The 21,120-nt window shown below is 33.9% G+C and overlaps 1 protein-coding gene across 1 annotated transcript in view; it reads left to right on the forward strand.

The window, feature by feature from the left end:
- CNTN6 (contactin 6) overlaps positions 1 to 21,120 on the forward strand; it is a 266,480-nt gene that overhangs the window by 196,470 nt on the left and 48,890 nt on the right. Inside the window, exon 11 of the mRNA XM_082412474.1 lies at positions 3,078 to 3,205. Coding sequence (XP_082268600.1) covers positions 3,078 to 3,205 — 128 coding nt within the window. The remainder of the gene's footprint in view (positions 1 to 3,077; positions 3,206 to 21,120) is intronic.

Below are 21,120 nucleotides of genomic sequence, written 5' to 3' on the forward strand. Positions count from 1 at the left end.
CTAATAATTTATGCAAATTTCCATTTTTATCACCAGAGTGTTTTCTCAGTTTTTCAGTTAGCCGAGCGTATCTATACTTGTGGCTGTGTTTTGTTTTTAAATACCAGAGAGTCTTGTATGAACAAAGACAATATTTTAATGTACTTTATTAATATATCCTTTCGAACCCTCCAGGTACTATTTTAAAATATCTTTTAGAATATTTCAAAAGAAGGATAGAAAAAGTCAGTCTTTATCTTTCTCTATGAATGTTACCAAAACTATCAATTAAAATGTTCCAGTAAATTTTTACATGTGCATCCTTCCCTATCATTGAAAACGTCAATTGCTCAGTTTTCTTAATACAGTTTGATGTTAATTGGGTGTTATTTCTTTTTTTTTTTTTAATAATTTCTACTAAGCCGTGTTTTGGTATGTGAGAGAACTGGAAATTCTCACTTTTCTTTAATAGTTTTTGTTTAATTATTCTGCATAAATTTAGGGCTATGATTAGATAGTTTGAGACCATCTACATTGTTAAAGATTAAGTTTTCTTACTATACTTTAACATCTCTTATTAATGAAAAAATAGTAAGTTGAAATATTCATACCATTTATTATGTTATAAAATCTCTATAGTTAAATGTCTGGCTTTCTATATCCTAGGGCACTAGGGAGAATTACTTTTTTAATCATCTAGCTTTAATAAATGATACATTGGTTTGGTTACTAGTTTGGCTATTTTCATAAAACATTTAAATCTAAGATTTTTTATTCTTTTGCACATTTTTACATATTGATCTATGAAAACAAAATGGATTCTTACTTAGACATAAAGATAATCTTTACAGATTAAAGTTTGATTTATAATGAACTGAGCAATGTTCTCAAACTTTATTGTACATACTAATTACTGAAAATCATGTTAAAATGCAAAGTTTGATTCAGTAAGTCTGGGATGAGACCACATTTTGAGGAGCAAACACCTAAGACCATCTTAAGGGCCTCTAATGATGACTCAGCAGATATTTCTTGAACGTCATAGTCAACATGCAGAATTATTTACTACAAGGGACGCAAAGTGATGGTTCTGGAAAGAGCATGAGCACTAGAGATACTCAGTTATAATTTTCAATTCATTCTTTGATGCTTATTAGCTGCTTAATCTTGAGCAGATTTTAACTTTTCCTAGTCTTAGTCTGTCTTCTTATTATCTGAAGCTTGAGAAATGTCGATTGATTGACTAAGATTTCAAAAGAAATAATCAGTTTCAATGATGACGATTTCAGTTCAATTTAACAAACATTACTGAACATACACAATGAGCCTGAAAAGGGTGGTGGACTTAGGGTAATATTAAACCACAGTTTATATGAATTGTCCTTTTCTGAAAGCTAAGTGAAAAATTATGACATATAAACATTGGTATTACTAGCTGGGAAGTTTGTCTGACGGTCTTTAGCTATCAGCAGATACATATTTCTTTAACATTTAAAATGTTTTTTGGCCAAAATTTAATGTTTCTGTGTTGCTTGAAATTCTTAGTTATTCCTAAATTCTAGAGGTAAGTGATGCACCCAAATGTTTCTCACACCCACCTCTTCTAATTGAATCCGGTGAAGAATTGTTTTTGGCCAGAAGTTTGCTGCATACTAGAATAGCTTTGTTACTGTGTCAATAGCGGTATGATTCGATTGTTAGTATAAACTGGGATCAAGAAATCTAGACATTTCAGAAATTAAATAAGATGTCAAATGTTCACTGTTGGGGAATACTCCAAGAAAATGACTTAAAAGAAATCTGATTATGTGCCATGGAACATTCTAAACCCAGATGTGGCCCCTTCCACTCACTTGACAACAGAATATGGAACTTGTCACTGATAATACACCCAACATCATAAGCTGGTTTCATACAAATTGTAGTTGGCTGATGTTCTCTGTATTTCAAATTGGGTAATTAATTATATTAGCTACATTTCCTGTAATACACATATTAGAAACAATGATATGTTTGCAATGAAAGAAATACTGTTTTGTTATTGTTAATGGATGTGACATGCATGCCAACTCTCTTTCCTTTCATTCCTTTAAAATCGTTGTCATTACAAATGAGTTTTCACTGCTTATTTTTCTGCAACTCTGACTACCCACTAGTGTTTGTTCTTAGAGCTGTATTTTTAAAAGGTCGTTAATTAAATTTATAAGACATAAAATCGGGCACATGGTTTTTTTTTTGTTTTGTTTTGTTTTTCATTTTTTGTCTCCTTACTAAAACATTTGATGATAATTTTGTCAAGAAACCAATCTTAGGGGTTCCCTTGATTACGACAGTGTTCTGATGTTTGCTTTTGATTATTTCTGAGTTTCAGAGAAAACTTCATACGAATCATTTTTTGAAAGACTGGAACTTCTTAAATAGCTCTCTCTCCATTGCGTATTATATGAATACATGTATTTTAGGAATATTTAATTCAGTCTGATTCTTGAACTCTTCATTCTTTTTACTTCTCTCTTCCTCTTTTTAATGGGACAGGCCACATAACAAGATGGCCTGAGCCCCCTGGCTATGGAACCCCATGGATGGTTCCTTCAACTCACTAGCACAGGCAAATATTGTCATGGTTGAAAACCCTGTTGTTTGGTAGCTGAAAGTCCTAAGTAAAAACTGGTCTATAAAGCCACAGAGTAAACAATGTGAAAATTGGGCTTGCGTTTCTCTAACGCCAAGTTCAGTTTTCACCAGAGTTGGATTTTCAAAATGCATAGTAACTAGTTGCATTTGTTATTAATCAAGCAAATGGGCACTGTAGCACCAAGCACTCATTTGATTTTTAATGTGCATTGAAATCAGCAATGATAATTCAAGTTATAGCAAAATAATTATCAGTACTGTGTCAGAATAAAAGCAAATGTCATTTATTCTAATATGTGGATTCACAGATTGGTCACAATTAAAAGCAGGATAATAGGAAAGGAATACATTCATATTAACAAACGCACCCATGGTTTCAGTAACGCTTTAAAATGAAAATAGGTGGTTAAGACTTACCAGTTTTAAAGAGCCTTACTTATGTTAGTTATACATTTTCTTTTTAGAGTGTTCATCCTGAAGGATGGCAGCCTCAAGATACATAACGTTACCAGGTCGGATGCCGGATCATACACTTGCATAGCTACAAATCAGTTTGGTGTTGCCAAGAACACTGGCAGCCTAGTTGTAAAAGGTATTTTACTATCTTCATTTGTGCTTGATGAACATTGGAGATATGTATGCATATCATGACCTCTATCACAGTTGTCAACCCTGTATCATATTGTATATGTGAAATGTTTGATTTCACATTTTATTTAAGAGTTGTGTTCCCATATTCATTAATAGCATGCTCACTTTGCCAGTGGAATAACATGGTAGATGTGAATACCTTGGCAGTTGAAAAGCTGTCCAGCGGGTAATTAGACAAAACTAAAACTTGAACTAAAAATTTTGATTTCCACAGATGCCTCAGTGTGGGGAAGCCATGGACATTTTGTTGACGTCAGTGGATAATATTTTTTTTGTGAAGTTTCCTTCAGAAACTCATTTTGTGTAAAATTTTTACCTGGATGTAAGGCTGCCAAGTGCATAATCAGTTCATTTATTTCTATAACTCTAAGTACATAACTAGTGAAATGCAGACTCTCTTACCTTCACCTTAATAAGCAGTTCTTTGCAAAGAAAAAAAAATTAAAACATTAGCGTCTCTTTGAGTTATTATTAGATTCCCATCACAGTAAATACATACGCTCACACAACTTCAGATGGTAAAAGTGCATACCTTAGTCTTGAGACTTTTAAACTAGTATCAATCCAAATGCAATTACATATATCACCAAAGGACATAATTAGCATTAGATGCATCTATTCCCCATCTTTGCTACTTTATTGAACCTCAGCTCATAAAACTAGTCTGTTTAGGGGGAGCCAGGTCACTTTTATCATTTTATTGCCTCCTGGATGACAAAAATGACTGTCTTGAAAGATGAGTTTGAGCAGCTACTTAAGCCCAAATGATTAAATTCAGCAATTGATGCTTTATCATCATTTCTATTAAAAATGAATAAATACAATAAAAAGTAGTTAGCTGCTATACCTCTACTATCCTTTAAAATGTCTCCAGGAAAATAAACTCATCTTTATCCCTGGAAGATATGTCTCCCAACTTTATCTCAAGCCTATTATATATTATGCCAACAATTGTCTGAAACACTCAGGGGAAATATAAATGATAGAACTTGTATCAAAATTCAACCAGTGTAGCATATTTTGAAAAACTTCACTTCTTTAAGATTGTATTGTCATCAGGTTTTTAAGACAGATATGGACTTAATGTTTCAAGGAATGTGCTGTAGCTATATTTAATAATAGGGAATTTCTCCAGCAAAGTTTTGGTAATACTCATGTACTGAAGAGTGTGAATGCTTTATGTTTGAAGAACTAACATGTCCATTAAGGAGAAAAAAACAGAGGAGATTACCTTATGTCAAATTAAGAAACTACAGGTGGTATGCACTCATTTTTATTACAGCAGAAGATTAAAATATGGTAGAGGATAAAAAGGCATTGCAGTTAATTCTTACAGGTATGGAGAAATCCAGGAGGAGTTAAAATATGAAATTTTAAGGATGAAGACATCAGTAGTGGAAACGTAGTTTCTCAAAGAAAGTTTTGGTAGAATACTGGTGATGGGTGAGTAGGACCAATAATTTTCCTGCTAAAATACAATGATGGGGATGCTTTCACCTCAGAGACTAAGAAAAAAAGTTAATAGATTGAGCTAAATGGATAGTTTCTTTTCCTCAAATGTTTCTTTAGCCTTTAGCTAAATGCTGTCTTAATGCTGTCAATTAGTAATTAATGGAAGAAAAGTAAAAGGAGAAGACTCACATAAATGTGAGAAACTCAGGAGCAGCTACTAACTTAGTTCTAATTATGGAATTTGGATATTGTAGAGGTGAAACATAGCCATGTTTCTTACTAAATAGGTTCCTAATTCTCAAGATAGAATCAAGTTGATATGTATTTTGGGATGTTCCACAAAACACACCATAATCCTCAGGCACTCCACTCTGTCTATGAGTAAGAAAATAACTAAGATTGCTCAGTTTAAAAACTGATATATTTTTGCTTATTTCTAGTGTTTTTTTGCTGGAGCTATTGAAACAAAATTATCTCAATCTACATTCCTGGTCAACTTTATCTTTTCTACTCTTTCTTCTTCTGTGGCACATTTCATCTTCTTACAAAGGATATAATTCACTTATTTACATGTATTTTTTTCCCTTTATTTCCCTTCCTCTAGAAAAGAAGCATAAAGAAGGCAGGGACATCACAAATTCTAGTACAGTCCTGGGAACTGTATGTGTTCAATAAATATTTATTGATTGAGTGAAAGGATCTCACCTCATTCCCCTTAGTTCTCAGAGATAATTTCCATCCTGACTTCCTTGCTCTAAAATCTACAAGTTTTCAATTTTTCAGGGTGTACTCTTGTTAGAACACTTCACAATAAAGAACATCAAAGGCAAATAACAAACTTGTAAATGCTTTCACTTTCCCAATTTTATGGTTTGTAGTTACATTATTCTAATACATAGAGAACCCCACACTCTGAAAGGGGGGACAAATATGAAAATACATGAAAATCTGAAAGACTTCATGCAGAGAACTCACTGTTCTGGTATTTTCAGCATAATACCAGAGGATGATTTACATATGCAAAAAGGGCTTATGTCAATATGCATGAATATCAAGTTATTTTCACTCATTTATATCTAGTAATGGGAAGGAAATTGTGTTTGTTATTTTTAACCTTCATGAAATATCCATGTGCCATTTTAAAGGGATTTGGGGATTTCTTGCTTCTTTGCCATTGACAGTAACCATCATATGCAATATAAACACATACATACATAATAACATATACATTAAAAAAACTACATAAACACAAAATGTGTACAGTATGGATAAAAGCATCTTTAGAAACTTTGCTTTATTACTGATCTGTAATGTATAATCTTTATTAAACTGTGGGATTTTTACACAAATACAGTTCTAAGATAAGTTTATCATTAGCACAGCTTCTTAACTAGACTGCTATCTCTAATTCCCTTTCACATGGGAATGTTGAAGGTATCACTGCCAAAATTATTATTTTATAATCTACAAATTTGAAGCTTTAATATGAGAAGGAATCATAATACTATGCATTGATTCAAACATTTTCTTGACTGTTAAGAGTGTAGCCATTTGGCTGTTAAGACGATTTAATACTTCTCTGTGTATGTATGTATGTGTGTGTGTGCACCTGTGTGTGTTTGTATGTTTGCATTTTCTTGTCTATAATGTTCATCTGATTGTCATTATAGAGTCAAATATAATTTTATTTCTCAAATCAAAATCTTACAGTGACCTTTCTGGTAATAGGGTGGTAAGGAGCAAATGAGAAATTTCAGTAAAGCTGATAAAACAATCACCTTTCTTTGAATTTACTTATCTGCCTCAGTCATGCAAGAAATGTTGTTGTTAGATAACATGTAAAAAGATAATAGTTACAGGAGTAAGATATTTTCCAGCTTAGTTTTTAGCTGATATGGCTTATCTGTGTCAAGAGGATTCTGAAGTTATCTGCACTGTATGTTGGAAATTTCTATTCCACTATGCAACAGGATAAAGCAATTTGCTATTCAACACAGGGAGTGCAATTAAGCACCAGCCTTACCAGAGCCCTGGCAGATGCCCAGTGTAATTTGAGGACATGTTCCATAGGCACAGACAGAGAATGGAAAGGAAAGGGAGTTTAAATGTTTTCAGTCTGGGGGACTTAGTAAAATTACAATGTGTACATACACTAAGAGGTGTATGAAAATCACATAAAAGGGGAAATTATTTGATCTGGCATTTGGAAAATTATTAAAAAGCAGAGTAACAGCAGGCTATAAAAATGATCTTGTTTGCAGGCAACATTTGTTTTTGTTTCCCCACTGGAGAAGTTTTGTATGTCCAATTATAGGCCTCATTGCTTCAGCATTATTTTCAACTGAAATGTCGGAACTTGGAAAAGCATATCTAATGTGCAAATTAAGTTTATTGCTGCTCATTTAGTTGTTTATTCTTTGTGATAGAAGTCTTTATTTTATCAGCATGGAGAGTGGCCTATCCATTTTCTCCAGCAGAATGAGAGTGTTCACTAATATTGTTCTACATTTACTAAGAGAAATATCTAGATAGGTAGATAATTGGAGGCTTTGTGGCTTTACACTGCAGTTTAAAAGATTTGAGGTGTTGAGCCCAGCTGTATCTAGAAGCCCAGCTTCACTGAGTAAACCAAAAATACAATTTCACAGAAATGACAAGACACAATGGAATACATCCATCTTTTTGTAGTGGTTGAAGTCTCCCAGTACTGCTAATATCTTTCCCCAAATATTTAATTCTACATTCCAATTTTCTACAAGAATGAATTAAAACATTTAATAGAAAGAAGACTTTGATTTAAAAATTATTAATGGAAGTATTCTTAAGGTGAAAAAATATATAGTGAGTTTTTATACTGTCTAGAAATGAAGTTTTCTTCCCCCCTCCAGTATTGAAAATAACGCTGAGTTCTTGAGACCTGAATTCCATAATCTCTTCAAGTATAAAGGAGAAAACAAACAAAAAGCTTTCATGTAAGCAAACACAATAATATCAATATTATTTTAGTCTTCATAACAATTTAGTTCATAGTCTTTTAAAAATGTAGCACATATCACTCAGATGAAATTTCCAGGCATGTTAAGCAGCCTTTTTTCTTTTAAATATATATTATACAATATATAATGTAAAGGACATTATATATTAATTATAATTAATGAATTATAAGTCTGCACTTTTTTATTATGCAAGAAAATTTTCACTGAACCTATTATTGGTTAAAATTTTGCTTTGTTTTATTTATTCTTAATAAAAATAGGGGGTTGTATAGCTTGTGCTTTATACCAAATAAAGAGGCCAGACAGATGAGTACATACCACTTCTTAAAGAGACGAAAAGCAGAAACTTTGAAATTAGATTAACTAGTTCAATTACTAACTAGCATGAAATCCTAAAGAGTTTGTTTTTGCTGTTTGATGTTGTATTCTTTATTATTATCATTAACTACACTCTATTAAATATACATACTCTGCTCCAGGCACTGTTATAGCTGCTTTATGTATATCATCTCACTGAACCCTCCGAACAACACTTTGAAGCAGATGATCATTAGACATTAAGGCATAGACGTCTGAAAGTGCTTGCCAAGGTCCCTTGTTATTAAGTGGCAGAACTCTTTTTTCCCTTCTAGTAAATTTATGTAATCATACTTACATGAGACACTTTTACATGACATTGTTTAAAGTTCAAAGAAAATGAAACTATAGTAACTTGCAGATATTAGTACTTCCCCCTAAATACTTCAGTTTTCCTTTGTTAAATAGAGTTCAATATTTGTTTATATCTTTATCATTTGAGGTAAACTTTACATATATAATGAAATACATGTCGTAAGTGTACATTTGCTGAATTTTGGCAAATGCGTCCACCTGCGTAACCCCTAACTCTACCAAGATACATTACCATCATCCTATAGAACTTTCCTCATGCCTCTGCTTAATCAATCCCTACCCCCACCCCAGTCCTAGAAGCAAGTACTGTTACGATTTTTTTCTGCCACAGATTTCATACAAATGCAATCATACAGAATATACTCTTTGGCATCTGGCTTCTCTCACTCAGCTTAAATCACTAGCTATCAACCTTCTGTTTTTATTAAAAATGAACAAAACTAAACAAAACTTTACCAACAGTAGGTTTAACCTGTGTAGTAAAAAAAAAAAAAAAAAAAAAAAAAATCTTGAATTATAAATATCTTTGTCTCCAGTTTCCTTCCCAAACTTGTACACACTTGTGCCCTGAGTATTGGGTTAGGAATTGGAAGTTCAGTAATTTTTTTCTTGATTCCAGTCTGAAGCTAAAGGAAGTGATTAGACTCCTGTGTTACTTGGGCATTCTATTTCTAAATCAGCACAGTGGTCACTCAAGCTCTAGTGACATTTTTTTAGGAAAAATGTGTGTCATTACAACATTAAGAAAAAGATGCAAGCTCTGTTTTAGGTCTGTGGATCCTGAACACTCAAGGAAACAGTTATTAGCAAATTCTTTCAAGCCAAAAAAAGGATGGGGTAGGAGTGGGGCAAGGGGGTGTAGAGGGGAAAAATAATCAAATGAATTGATTGACGCTGATTCTCCTCTTCTGGATTTTATTTTCTCATTTCATCTATCCTTATCCCAACATAAATGTTCAGAAGAAAACATTTTCTATTAGGTCCTGTTGCCAGGCAAAGTAAAATTTCCTCATTCCATCCCTTTTAAAACTACACAACACTTCAACCTGATATTTTACTAAAACCCAGCATAAAGTTACAGTTGGACGACTGAGCGAATGCTATCTATTTATAGGAAATATAAATATGATCCCATAAATAGTCATTGCCTATTATGTATTACTGCTTTGAAAGTGAGTAGTTGGCATATTTAATTCATTAAGCAGAATCTACAGTGCATGCTCTTTTTAAATAGACGTCAGGCTCTGTTTTGATTACTTGTTAATATAGAAGATCTGTGTTTACGTTTTACATTATTACTTGCTAGGGAATTTTTCAGTGTTACCTTGCATGATACTTAGACTTGTTTTCTCATTTAGACAACTCAAATTTTAGACAATTACTTTCTCCAGACAATTCTTCATTTGTTTCTTTTACTCTGGGGTTCAGGGTAGTCTTTTAATATTTGTTCTAAATCATTTAAATATTGAAGTGGAAGATAAATGGGTAATGGTAACTGCAGAGAAACTGTAATATACTGACCATGGTTACTTTGTACATTGGAATTAAATCATACTCTGCCTATGGTGGAATATAATATAAATACCAAGTACTGCATGTAGATTTTAGTGGATGTAAAACAACCTAGCCTACTGTAAGTATATGTACAAAGAGGAAAAATGTATTAAATAAAGATTAAAAACTCCTCCATTTCTTGCTTGCTAGAGGTGGGGAATTGAAGACTCTATCACACTGATTTCCTTGTTTGTTTTCTCTACAGGGTTTATTTCAGAGTACTAGCTTTGATTTTCCTGTGCTTGCTTTTCCTAGAGTTAGTAATTTTCTTGTTTGTTTGCTTAGCTTTCTACGGAATTGGCAACAATTCATCCCTCAGTTCTATTTCAACTTTCTTCCTTTAATATCAATCTACCTTTGTGTTGGGGAGCCTGGTTTCCTAAGCACCATACCTTTCTCTTGACATACTTCCTCATTTGGGTAGACTGCATCTTCCTATGGATTTCTGAGAAACAATTTAAGAAAAATGCAATTTTTTTGAGATCTTTCATGTTTGAAAATGTCTTTACACTATGATTACATTTGATTGATGGTTTAGTTGGAAACAGAATTCTGGACTGGAAATCAGGATTCTTCATAACTTTGGAGATGTTACTCTGCGCTAAAAGCTGAAGCCATTTTGATTTCTGACCTGTTGTTTGTGACATCTTTTCTCTCTCTCTCTCTACAAGTCTGTTTTTCCCAGTGTCCCACAATTACATGATGATGTGCCATGGTGTAAATTTATTTTCAACCTTTTCACAGGGCATTTGGTGTACTTTGTCATCCTGGAAACTCGTAGTTCTTGGTCCTGGAATATCTTCCCAAATAATTTAATAATTTACTCCATTTCTTTTTCTGAAATCCCTATTATTTAATAGATTTCCTAAACTGGTATTCGAGTTTATGCGTGTGTGTATGTATGTATGTATGTAACTATTTACCTATCTTTGTATATAATATTGTATTTTATATAATTATATATATATTTAGATACATATAATTTATATACATGCTCATGTTATATATATACACACACACACACACACACACACATATATATACTTTTGTTTCTCTCTCCTCATATCCATTTTATAGCTTTGTTGCTCTATCTTCTAGGTGATTTTCTCAACTTTATCTTCCAGACTTTCTATTGTATTTTTGTTTTTGCTATTTTGAAAAAATTTCTAAGTGTCCTTTTATTTTCTGGCCTTGCTCATTTTCTCCCCCTTCCTCTGAAAATATTGCCTGTAGTTTTTCTCTTCTCTAGTTTATTTTTCATGCATGGTCTCTGTTGTCCCAAACTACTTTCTTCTCTTTGTTTTAATCCCTATCCTTTATTAAAAGGTGTACAAAGATACTTTGTGCATCTGTTGCCTGCTCATATTTAAAAGTGGGTCACTAAAAATCTTACAGAAAGCTCTGATCAAGTGTGGGGATTTTTGAATGATTGGACTTCACATTTAGATGATCTGGCCAAGATATTTCCTTGGAAAACTCTAAGGTCACTATATTTGGATCTTCTCTTGTAGGCTCATCAGATCCCTAGGAAAACTGTCCCTCACCTCCCACCCAGGTTTCCTGCCTGGAGAGCAAAGCCCCAGCAGACAGCACCCTCAGAACTGCATAAGGTTACAACACATGGATCTCAGCCCTCACCCTGTACATGTTTCCTTAATTCCCCTATTTTCAGTAGGGGCCCCCCACCCTTAACTGTGCTTGGTGACCAGCAGTTGAGACCCTCTGTTGCATATCCTCTCAGGAAAGTAATTTGCTGGTCTTCTTCTGAGATGGAAAAACAAAACAAATCTGAGACCAAATAGCATCCTATTCATAAATTCCAAAATGAATTAATTCATAAAGACATGCTAAATAAGTTTTCTCCTCAGCCTTCCCACTGCCAGCCTATGACTGACCTTTACAGTAAGCCAGTTAGAAGTCATTCAACTTCATTCCAGTTCCTCAAATTTTGTCTCTCCTTTTCGTCTCTGTTTTGGTGGATTAATGTCTTAGAAAAAAAAATTCTTTTGGCATCATTTATTAGATGTTTATAAAGAACTTGAAGTAAATACTATGTAATCAATTATCATCGCCAGGATGTTGTACATCCTATTTTTTATTGTGATACTATTTTTCTCTGCTAATATTTAGAAGAAGCCAAGCTTTAGCTATTTTTTGCTTAAACAAAATTTGTCAAGTAATCTAGAAAGCACAATTTGGGAGATTATGGGTCATGGACTCAAATCTTCCACTTGTACACTAGATATGATTCCCTCTCACATTCAGGGACATTCCCTCTCTCTCTCTCTCTCTCTCTCTCTCTCTCCTTACCCCCTCCCTCTCCCTCCCTTGTCTTTTTCATCTCTATTATCCCCTCTAATGCATCACTCCCACCACCATACTTGCATATTGTTACTCTCATCATTAAAAAGCTGTCATTTTCTGACCTTACTTCCCCTCCGGCTACTGCCATATTTGACTCTTCTCCTTTATATCAAAACTCTTTTAAAACGTTGTCTATACGAGCTTGCTTTTTTCAATCTTTCTGGTCAATTCTGTTTTGAATCCATGCAACCAGGCTTTTTTCCTACCATTTCATCAAAACTGTTCTTAACAAGGTGACTAGTAGCCTCCACAATGTTTTATCCAGCGGTCAGTTCTCAGTCATCTTACTTAACCTATCAGACTACTGATCACACAGTTCTTGATACACATTTCTCACTTGGCTACCAGGACATAGTATTTTTCAGGTTTTCCTTTAACATCTTGAGTCACTCCTTTTCAATTTCCTTTTCTAGTTCTTCTGAATCTTACCAATTTCCTAAATTTGGAATATCACAGGGAACTTCCCTCGAATTTATTCTCTGCCATAGCTATTACCACTCACTTGGTAACTCGTCTAGTCTCATCATTTTAAATAAAATCTACAAGCTAATTCCCAAAACGATAACCCAGCTTAGTTATCTATCTTAATCCCAAATCCAACTGCCAATTTATCTTAACTTCCAATTTACTATATCCTAACACTAACCTCCTAATTCTCACTCCCAGAACTTGCTCCTGCCACAGTAAATCCCCATTATATTAATGACAGCCTACACCGACACTTGCTCAAGCCGAATCCTTGTAGTCATTTTCACTCTTTTCCTTCTTTCAAACCCCATATCCCATTGTCCAACAAATGGCCTCAGCATCAAGATATGTAAAGAATCTAACCAGGTCCCACAACTTCAATGACCAAACATTAGTTTAAACCATTACTGTCACTTTCCCAAAGTGTGTCTCTAGCACAGAGATACCCAACTAAGTTTATTTTGCCTCCTAGGGGACATAGGGCAACGTGTAGGGATATTCCTGGTTGTCACAACTGAAGGATCTACTAACATCTAGTAGGTAGAGGCCAAAGATGCTGCTAAATATCCTATAATGCACAGAACAGCCTCCCCACCGCACTCTGAATCCACTTACACATACATGCGACAAAATATAATCTGGCCCAAAATGATAACAATATTGGAATTAAGAGACTCACCCATAGGCTCAGAAGTATGGGTCTCAATTCCATCTTTGTCTCCCTTCTAGAAGCTTGAATGTTCCTATTAAATTGTAGATGAGATTTTTGCCTCTGTTATGGAAATCCTCTAAAGGCTCCTCAGTTCAGTGTTGTTTTATTTGCTCAGTATTCACACTGATGTACACCTGGAAGAAAGTAAGGGTTCAATACTAATTAAATGGTTTTGAATAAAATATTGAATAAACAATTAGTATATTTTTATGTTAAGGGTTTCTACATCTGTCCAAAGTACTGCTCACTTCTTTTTCCAAATGACATTAACTATCATACTGTTCAAGCTATTATCTAAAAAGCTACTGATAAATGGCCTAAATATTTCCAACCCTACACATAATCTATTACAAAAAGTTAATAATATTGGCGAAACTTCTGTCCTGACTAGTTGAAGTAGATTTATCACACAAACATCATACCAATATCAATCACAATAATGTAAAAATATTTTAAAAATAAAAATCTCAAGCAGAAATTTTGGTGGTCTCACAGTGCCAGAAAGAAAAAACTGGGGCTCATAATCAACCAAATAGAATGAGGCCAGCTAAACAATTCAATCTTGAATCAAGACACCTAAGGGACTATGCCCTAGTAATAAAAGCAGAGCAAAATTGACCAGGACTTAAAATCACTGACTTCAAACACAATTTGTATCAATTCCTGACTAGATTCTGCTCTTTTTCAATTGCCTGCGTAAAAGTCAGTCTTCTTGGGAAAAATACAACAAAATGAAAATATTTACATTTTGAGCCACAGTGCCTGACATTTCATAAAATGTTACCAAGAACAGCTGGAGCCAGGACCAAATGACCAAAACCCAGGGAAATATCAGATAACAGCAACAAGTCACGGCTGATAGAAATATAGAAGCGATCACACAAGGGTTTTAAAATAATTGTGATTAGTATGTTTTTTTAAAAGATGACAAGATGGAGAATTTCAGAAGAGAAATGGCATGTATTAAACATCAGTTGGAAGTTCTAGAAGTGAAAAATACAAAGGCTAAAATTAAGAACAAAATAGACTGACTTAACAGCAGATTAGATATGGTAGAGAAGAAGATTAGTAAAGAGGAAGATATGTGAATATAAGATATCCAATATGGAGAGGAAATGCAATAGGAAAGACAAAAAAGAACACAAAGAATATATTGTTGATGGTGAATAGCTCTAACATACATGAAATTGTGGTTCCCAAAGGGGCAGAGGAGGGATGAGGGATGACCAGTTTGAAGAAAGATTTTCCAGAGAGTTAAAAAAAAACTGAAAATGACATCAGCCATCTATTCAGGAAATCATATGAGCCTTAATTAGGATAAACACAAAGGAAAGTTTAAATAAGCACATAGTAGCGAAAACAAAGGAAAGAAAAATCATCCCAATTAAAAAAAACCATATTATCGTCAAAAGAATAACAATGACAATGACAGTTGACATAACAACAGAATTAAGGGAATCAAGAAGACAGTGGAATGACATTTTTAATGGTCTGAAAGACAATACCAATAAAATTCTATTCCCAGCAAAATATCCTCTCAAATGAGGACAAAATAGAGATGCTTTCACCAAACAAAACCTCGGAGAACCTATCACTCAAATCTGCACTAAAAGAAATGATAATGAAACTCCTATAACCAGAAGCAATGTGGTCACAGATTGAAGAAGAAATTAAGAGCAATGGGAAGAGTTAATACGTTGATATGAGGCTAATTTGAGATTCTGGGGAATTAGGAAGAGGACCAAATTTTAGAAGTTTTTATTTCTAGTCTTCACAAGTTAACTAATGAGAGAAAATATCAGAGACTTTCATCACCTGTTTTAAGTGTTATTTATACACTAATTTCCTTTATTTCAGTATCTTAATAACATTTCCAATAATGTCATAGACAAATGAAGGCAGAATCACATGTTGCACAGAGGGAGATTTGATGATTTTTCTTAACATTCGTCAATCTTTTGAGAGGAATTGGTAATTCAGAACCACCTGAGCAGTTATTATTCTGAACAATGACCCTGAAAGATTATCACTCACAGATGGAGATTTCAACTGAGTTAAAAGTACAAAAGAAACAAACAAAAAGTTACCAAAAGTAATATTTTCTGGTTGCTCAGGAAAGACCAATTACATGATGGATTGCCATCCCTGGCTTGTAAAAATGTAGCTGGGGATCATGATATGTAATAGAGTGTTTGGCCATTGATACAGGGAACAAGCCACACTTATGTTTAAAGAAATCATGCTTAACAGTTCTGAGAGAAATTATGTTATTAGTTTTCATGTCTCCTGAGGTGCTCTTAACTAAAGATGGGTTCTGGAAATATCACTGTCTATTTTGACAATGTGAATTTGAGTAAGGCTATTCATCAAAAGAATTATATATTTTATTAAGCCTTTCCTTGTACTTCTTAAGGATAGGATTGTTAGATCAAGCTGTTTTCGTATGATCTGAATCTCACTGAAACAGACTGAACAGAGTAAACATTAAAATTCTGTAATTTTATGAACTCTCCATTAACGCATGTCATTCATACTTAGAATAACCTTCAAAAAGTGGTCAGTCCTCTTCACACTAGAAGCTGAATGGAAAAGATGTCTCCCTATTCTGTATATAAATATTCACTACCCCCATCATTTCCTTTATGTCTTTCTTTTATTATTATTGAAAATTAGAAACACACAGTAAAGTAGAGAAAACAGTACCAGGAATACCCATGTACTCATCAATCAGGGTTGATAATCATCAACTCATATCCAACTTTGTTTCACCTATACCCTCACCTACTTCCCCAACATCCACCTCAAATATCTAGAGGCAAATCATAAACATCATAATTTATTCTATAAATATTTCAGAATGTATTTTTAAATGACAAGGGGATCTTTTTAACATAACAATAAACCAGTTTTCCTATCTTAAAAAAATTAACGACTACTCTTAAGTTTTTCGGAGTTCAAATGTATGTGATTATCTCTTAAATATATATTTATATATGTATTATGCATGTTAAATAAATACACACACATGTGTGTATATATTTGTGTACGCTAACCCTCTTCAACCATGAAAGTCATATTTCCAAACATTGTTTCTTAGAATTCTTTATATCCCAAAACGTATTAAGAGGTATTACATGAATTAAAAATGTTCCATATCTAGTAAGTGCAGGAAAACTAGAATTAAGGAAACTTCTTTAATACAGGAATTTTCAAAGCTTTTAATATGATAAAAGGTACTATGAAACTCTAAAAGCAAACATAGTAAGTATACAGAATTAATTAAAGTTGAATAACCTGGGAAATGCACCTTTATTTATTTTTGGAGCATCACTAATCAATAACATTTTACTGGATATGACTTTTTCCTGGATCCAAAGCATTGGTGGATTTCTGGCAATATATTTCACATAGCTTGGATTTTCCTTAAATAGCAATTTCAGGTTCAAATTTCAAAACCTAAAGCAATTATTTCTCAAAGCATGGGCCTGGACTGACCACATTAAAATCAACTGAAGACGCAACCTGTCAAAAAAATCCATTTCTAGGTTCTCTCTGCAGACCTGCCAGATCAGTATTTCTGGTGGAAGCAGAGAAATGCACATTTTGAACACATTCTCCAGGAAATTCATGCTAAATTTTTAAACTACTAGAGTAGAATTTCTATAAATATCAATACTTAAGGAATAGGCAACAAAAATATAATTATAGGAAATGAAAAGGAATAAGTATCGCTCTATTTTGTTTCAGAGAAAGAGCCTTAAAGAATTTCAAAGTTTTACAAATGATAGAGTCTAGCAGAGTCGACGTTCCTCCTTTTTAATTTGTTATAATTCAGGCCCTAATTATCTCACTTATCCATAAATACCAAGAAGTGTTTCAGTGTTAATAGTGAGCCTCATGTTACTGCACCTACTCCACTGGCATGTATGCGCTCCCAGGAAAGTAGTACACTAGATGTGTGTATATACATCCCTCCACTCCTTGAGAGTGATTCGAGTGGCTTTTTAAAAAATTTCTCTGGTGTTAGTTTCTTAAGAAGTTAAAGTGTATGCACAGGAATCAGAACTTGTTAATGAACTAAAGCTCCTCCTTGTTCTTTCCCTAAAATAGCATCAAAAATTGTGTATGTTTCTCCTGCTCAAGAACCACTCTCCCATTCTCTGCAACTGTGATTTTGTCTCTGTGGGGTATTCACTTCTAGTTCTGAGTTAGAGCTCTGCGTGGTTGCAGAAGGAAACACTTCAGGGTAGCAATCAGTGGCCTTGTGGGTGCTGGACAGCCACCTACACAGGATCAGGACAGGTCTGCATGTGGTGTGAGGAAAGGATACAGTAGTTATAAGCGTTCTTGTCCATGTACCCCCTCACCCTCACAGGAGGGTACTCACAAGGGGGCTATGTTCAGATAACCATGCATTCCCTGTTTTTGAATAACAAGTCTGCCCACATAGAAGACTCTTCTTTTAAATATAATTCTTTTTTTTTTTTTTTTTTACCCTACAAATACTGCTATGTCTTTATGCCTTTTTTCCCTCTGCTCCATACTTCCAAGGCTTCCCTCTTTTTTTGGCAATTTTTTAACATGGCATCCAGGGCTGGTTTCATCAGTTTGTAACCCAGTCACACAGGATCCCGTGCTGAGATATGCCTCATGTTTGGTCTAATGCTCCACTGTCGCCATCTCAAAATTCTTGGTCACTTTGTCTCTGAACTTGTGCTTTGTAAGTGAAAGCTAGTGGGACAATGGAGCATGACCATGAGCAGAGGAGACAGCCTAGGTGGAAGCACATACAAGTGTTTATGGTTCAGCAGCCGCAGCTTGTGCACAAACGGGCTCAGGTCCATGCACCAAGCAGGCAGGTGGGACTGTGTATACCCACATGCCTGATGGCGGTCAGGAGTGCTGAGGCCCAGAGGAAGGGGAGCAAATCAGGACCCGGGACCAAATTGGTGGAGGTGATGACGGTAGCAGCTGTAGAAACTTCAGGGGATGACAGCAAGGGCTTCAGGGGAACAAGGAACTCAGGAAGCAGTCAGTGTCAGGATCCACTGTGAGAAGTCAGCTTGCTCATCTGTGCCCAGACAATGTGCGGGTGACATCTGTACAAATATTAACTCTTCAGCCTGAGCACCAGGACAGGAACTGTCAGTGCCCAGGCAGTAAATTCTGTCAGTAAAGTATTACGAAATAAAAGCCTACATATATTGCAATAAGGCATATCATTGAGTTATGTGAACTCTTAAAAGAGTTTGGCATACATGATTTTGAAAATGTGTGCAACACTAGAAAGCTCATTTCCAGAGGCTTAGAAATAGACATTTAAATTTAAAGACGATTCTACTCAATGGGAAAAATATTATTTCTATACAAATCTCCAGGTAAACCAATTATTAATGAGTGTTTCCTTACAATTAAAGGTACAGCAGTAGAATGCATAAACAGGCATCTGGATTATACACAAACCTTTAAGCCACTTTCAGTTTCTCGTGAAACCTCCACAAGTTACAGGATGTGTCCGAAGAATGTAACAGTTCCATTGTTTAAATTTACATCTAAAATTCAATTCAGATTTAAACAGAAGGGATGAGTATGAAGAGATAAATCTTTTTAGAAAAGATTGTTCCTTGAGAATCATCAGCTCTAGATGATCTAAGATTCACATTTCAAAATAATTTATCAGATATTTATTCCAATGTTCTCACAACCTATAAAATACCCTCAGTGGTCCCATAACAAGAAAGATCTTTGCAAACATAAAGAATTATCGAAAAGCATTTGCGATTTTACATTTGCCATGAGCAATCGATGTCAATCACTTAAAAATAAAATTGCTAAAACAAATTCTGATGACCTAATAAATAAATTTATAGAAAAGTGAGAAAAATCTTATGATCAATCAAGAAATAACTTTAATAAAGTATTATTATTTAATGTATATATAAAATTGAATCAAAAATATATTTTTGCAATTTGTATGTTTATGTTATTACTCATGTATCATTATTACCCTGTTACATTTTGTAGGTAATATACTATTTTTAAAGCAAAGTAATTTCAAAGAAAAACACCCCACATTTTTATTTCATACTGCGACCCAAAAATTATTTATGTAACTGGCCCTAAAAACATCTAAAGCTTACATTCTGACTATGACCATCACCAAGCTTCATATTCTCCACGTTCACTCCTGTTTTACTCTCCAACGCTTCTTTCCAGCAAAATGGCTGCTTTGCCTCAACAAACCATTCTTCTTTGCACAGATTCTTTGTAAATGCTCTTGCCTGCATAGTGAATAAAGTTACTTCTCCCTGCCTATTATGTTTACTTAGCTAACTCCTATTTGCCTTTTACTGTCAGCTAAAGCAACACTTTCCCAATAAACTGATCCCTCAGGATTCACTATTTTAATAGAATCATTTACTTCTAATACATGGCACTTGTAACAGTTGTAACTATGTATTTCTGAGTATGATTTGATTAATGTCAGCCTCTCGTTTTTTTCTTAAATATCTGTGAAGGCAAGCACCACATCATTTTATTTGGTGCTTTTTTTTTTCCTTCTCCTTCCATTGTATTTCCAATACTTAGCAGACAGCTGGAATTTGGTAGGTGCTCAATAAATATTAGTTAATAAATGAATTAACTAGTGAGAACATGTAAACATTATAATGAATTATAATACAAATGTTTCTTATTCATGAAGTTTTAGTCATTATTACTATACTACTGACAAACTATGTATATAGGGAATGATTTGTCTAATTTTGCCACTTTGTGGTGCCATAAATGGAAGGAGAGGTTTTCATTTTTAATGTTTGAAAATTATTTTAACTGCATGATCCAAAACTTTAAATCAGAGCAATTTTGCTCTACCAGCACAACCAGTTAGCCAACTCATCCTCCCATAAGTGTAAATAAGATATTAGCGATATATTTTTTTCAAAGATACTACAAGAAGGAAAATATTCTCTAGTCTTAAAATGTGTTATTGAAACCCTGGTTAGTATTTATCCTTTCTTTGTGGGAGACGTCTGAAGAAGGCTTGGAATTAAGAATGGACTTAGTCCACAAAATCATTCTTTAAACTTTTCCCCAGAAATAATTAGAATAAAAAGTACACGTGTCTAATATAATAAGGTAAAGAGTATCTTTAAAATATGAAAATATGAATACACAGACACCATCTGATGTAGACTGAGTTAGATTTTCTTCATTATATTCAGAAACAAAATATGTGCTTTTATTTTTCCATGACTCTTTTATCAATATGTACCTTAAAGCTCAAGATTATTACTTCCTACTTTTTGTTTATTAAGGAAACAATCACAATTCTTGAAATGTTGGAATAATACTTAAACATTCTATTGATAAAATACAGTGGCACACTCATCCATATGAACATATAAATTCAACTTCAATGCTACTTTGATTTCTTGAGCAGCACAAAGAAGCCAGAAGGAAAGTAAAGCTTTTAGCTTATCTCCTAGAGGGTAAAACTTTATATCTTATGAGTGATCTTTAGAGAAAGAGATTTTCGAGGGTCCTCATTTCATTTTGTTTTGAAACTTCTTTATGTATGATACTTGCTTTCACTATAATTTGCCAAAATCCCTAATTCTTAAATGTAAACCCCTTAAA

This window comes from Balaenoptera physalus, assembly GCF_965194825.1.
Source record: "Balaenoptera physalus genome assembly, chromosome: 11".
NCBI classification, from domain to species: Eukaryota; Metazoa; Chordata; class Mammalia; order Artiodactyla; family Balaenopteridae; genus Balaenoptera; species Balaenoptera physalus.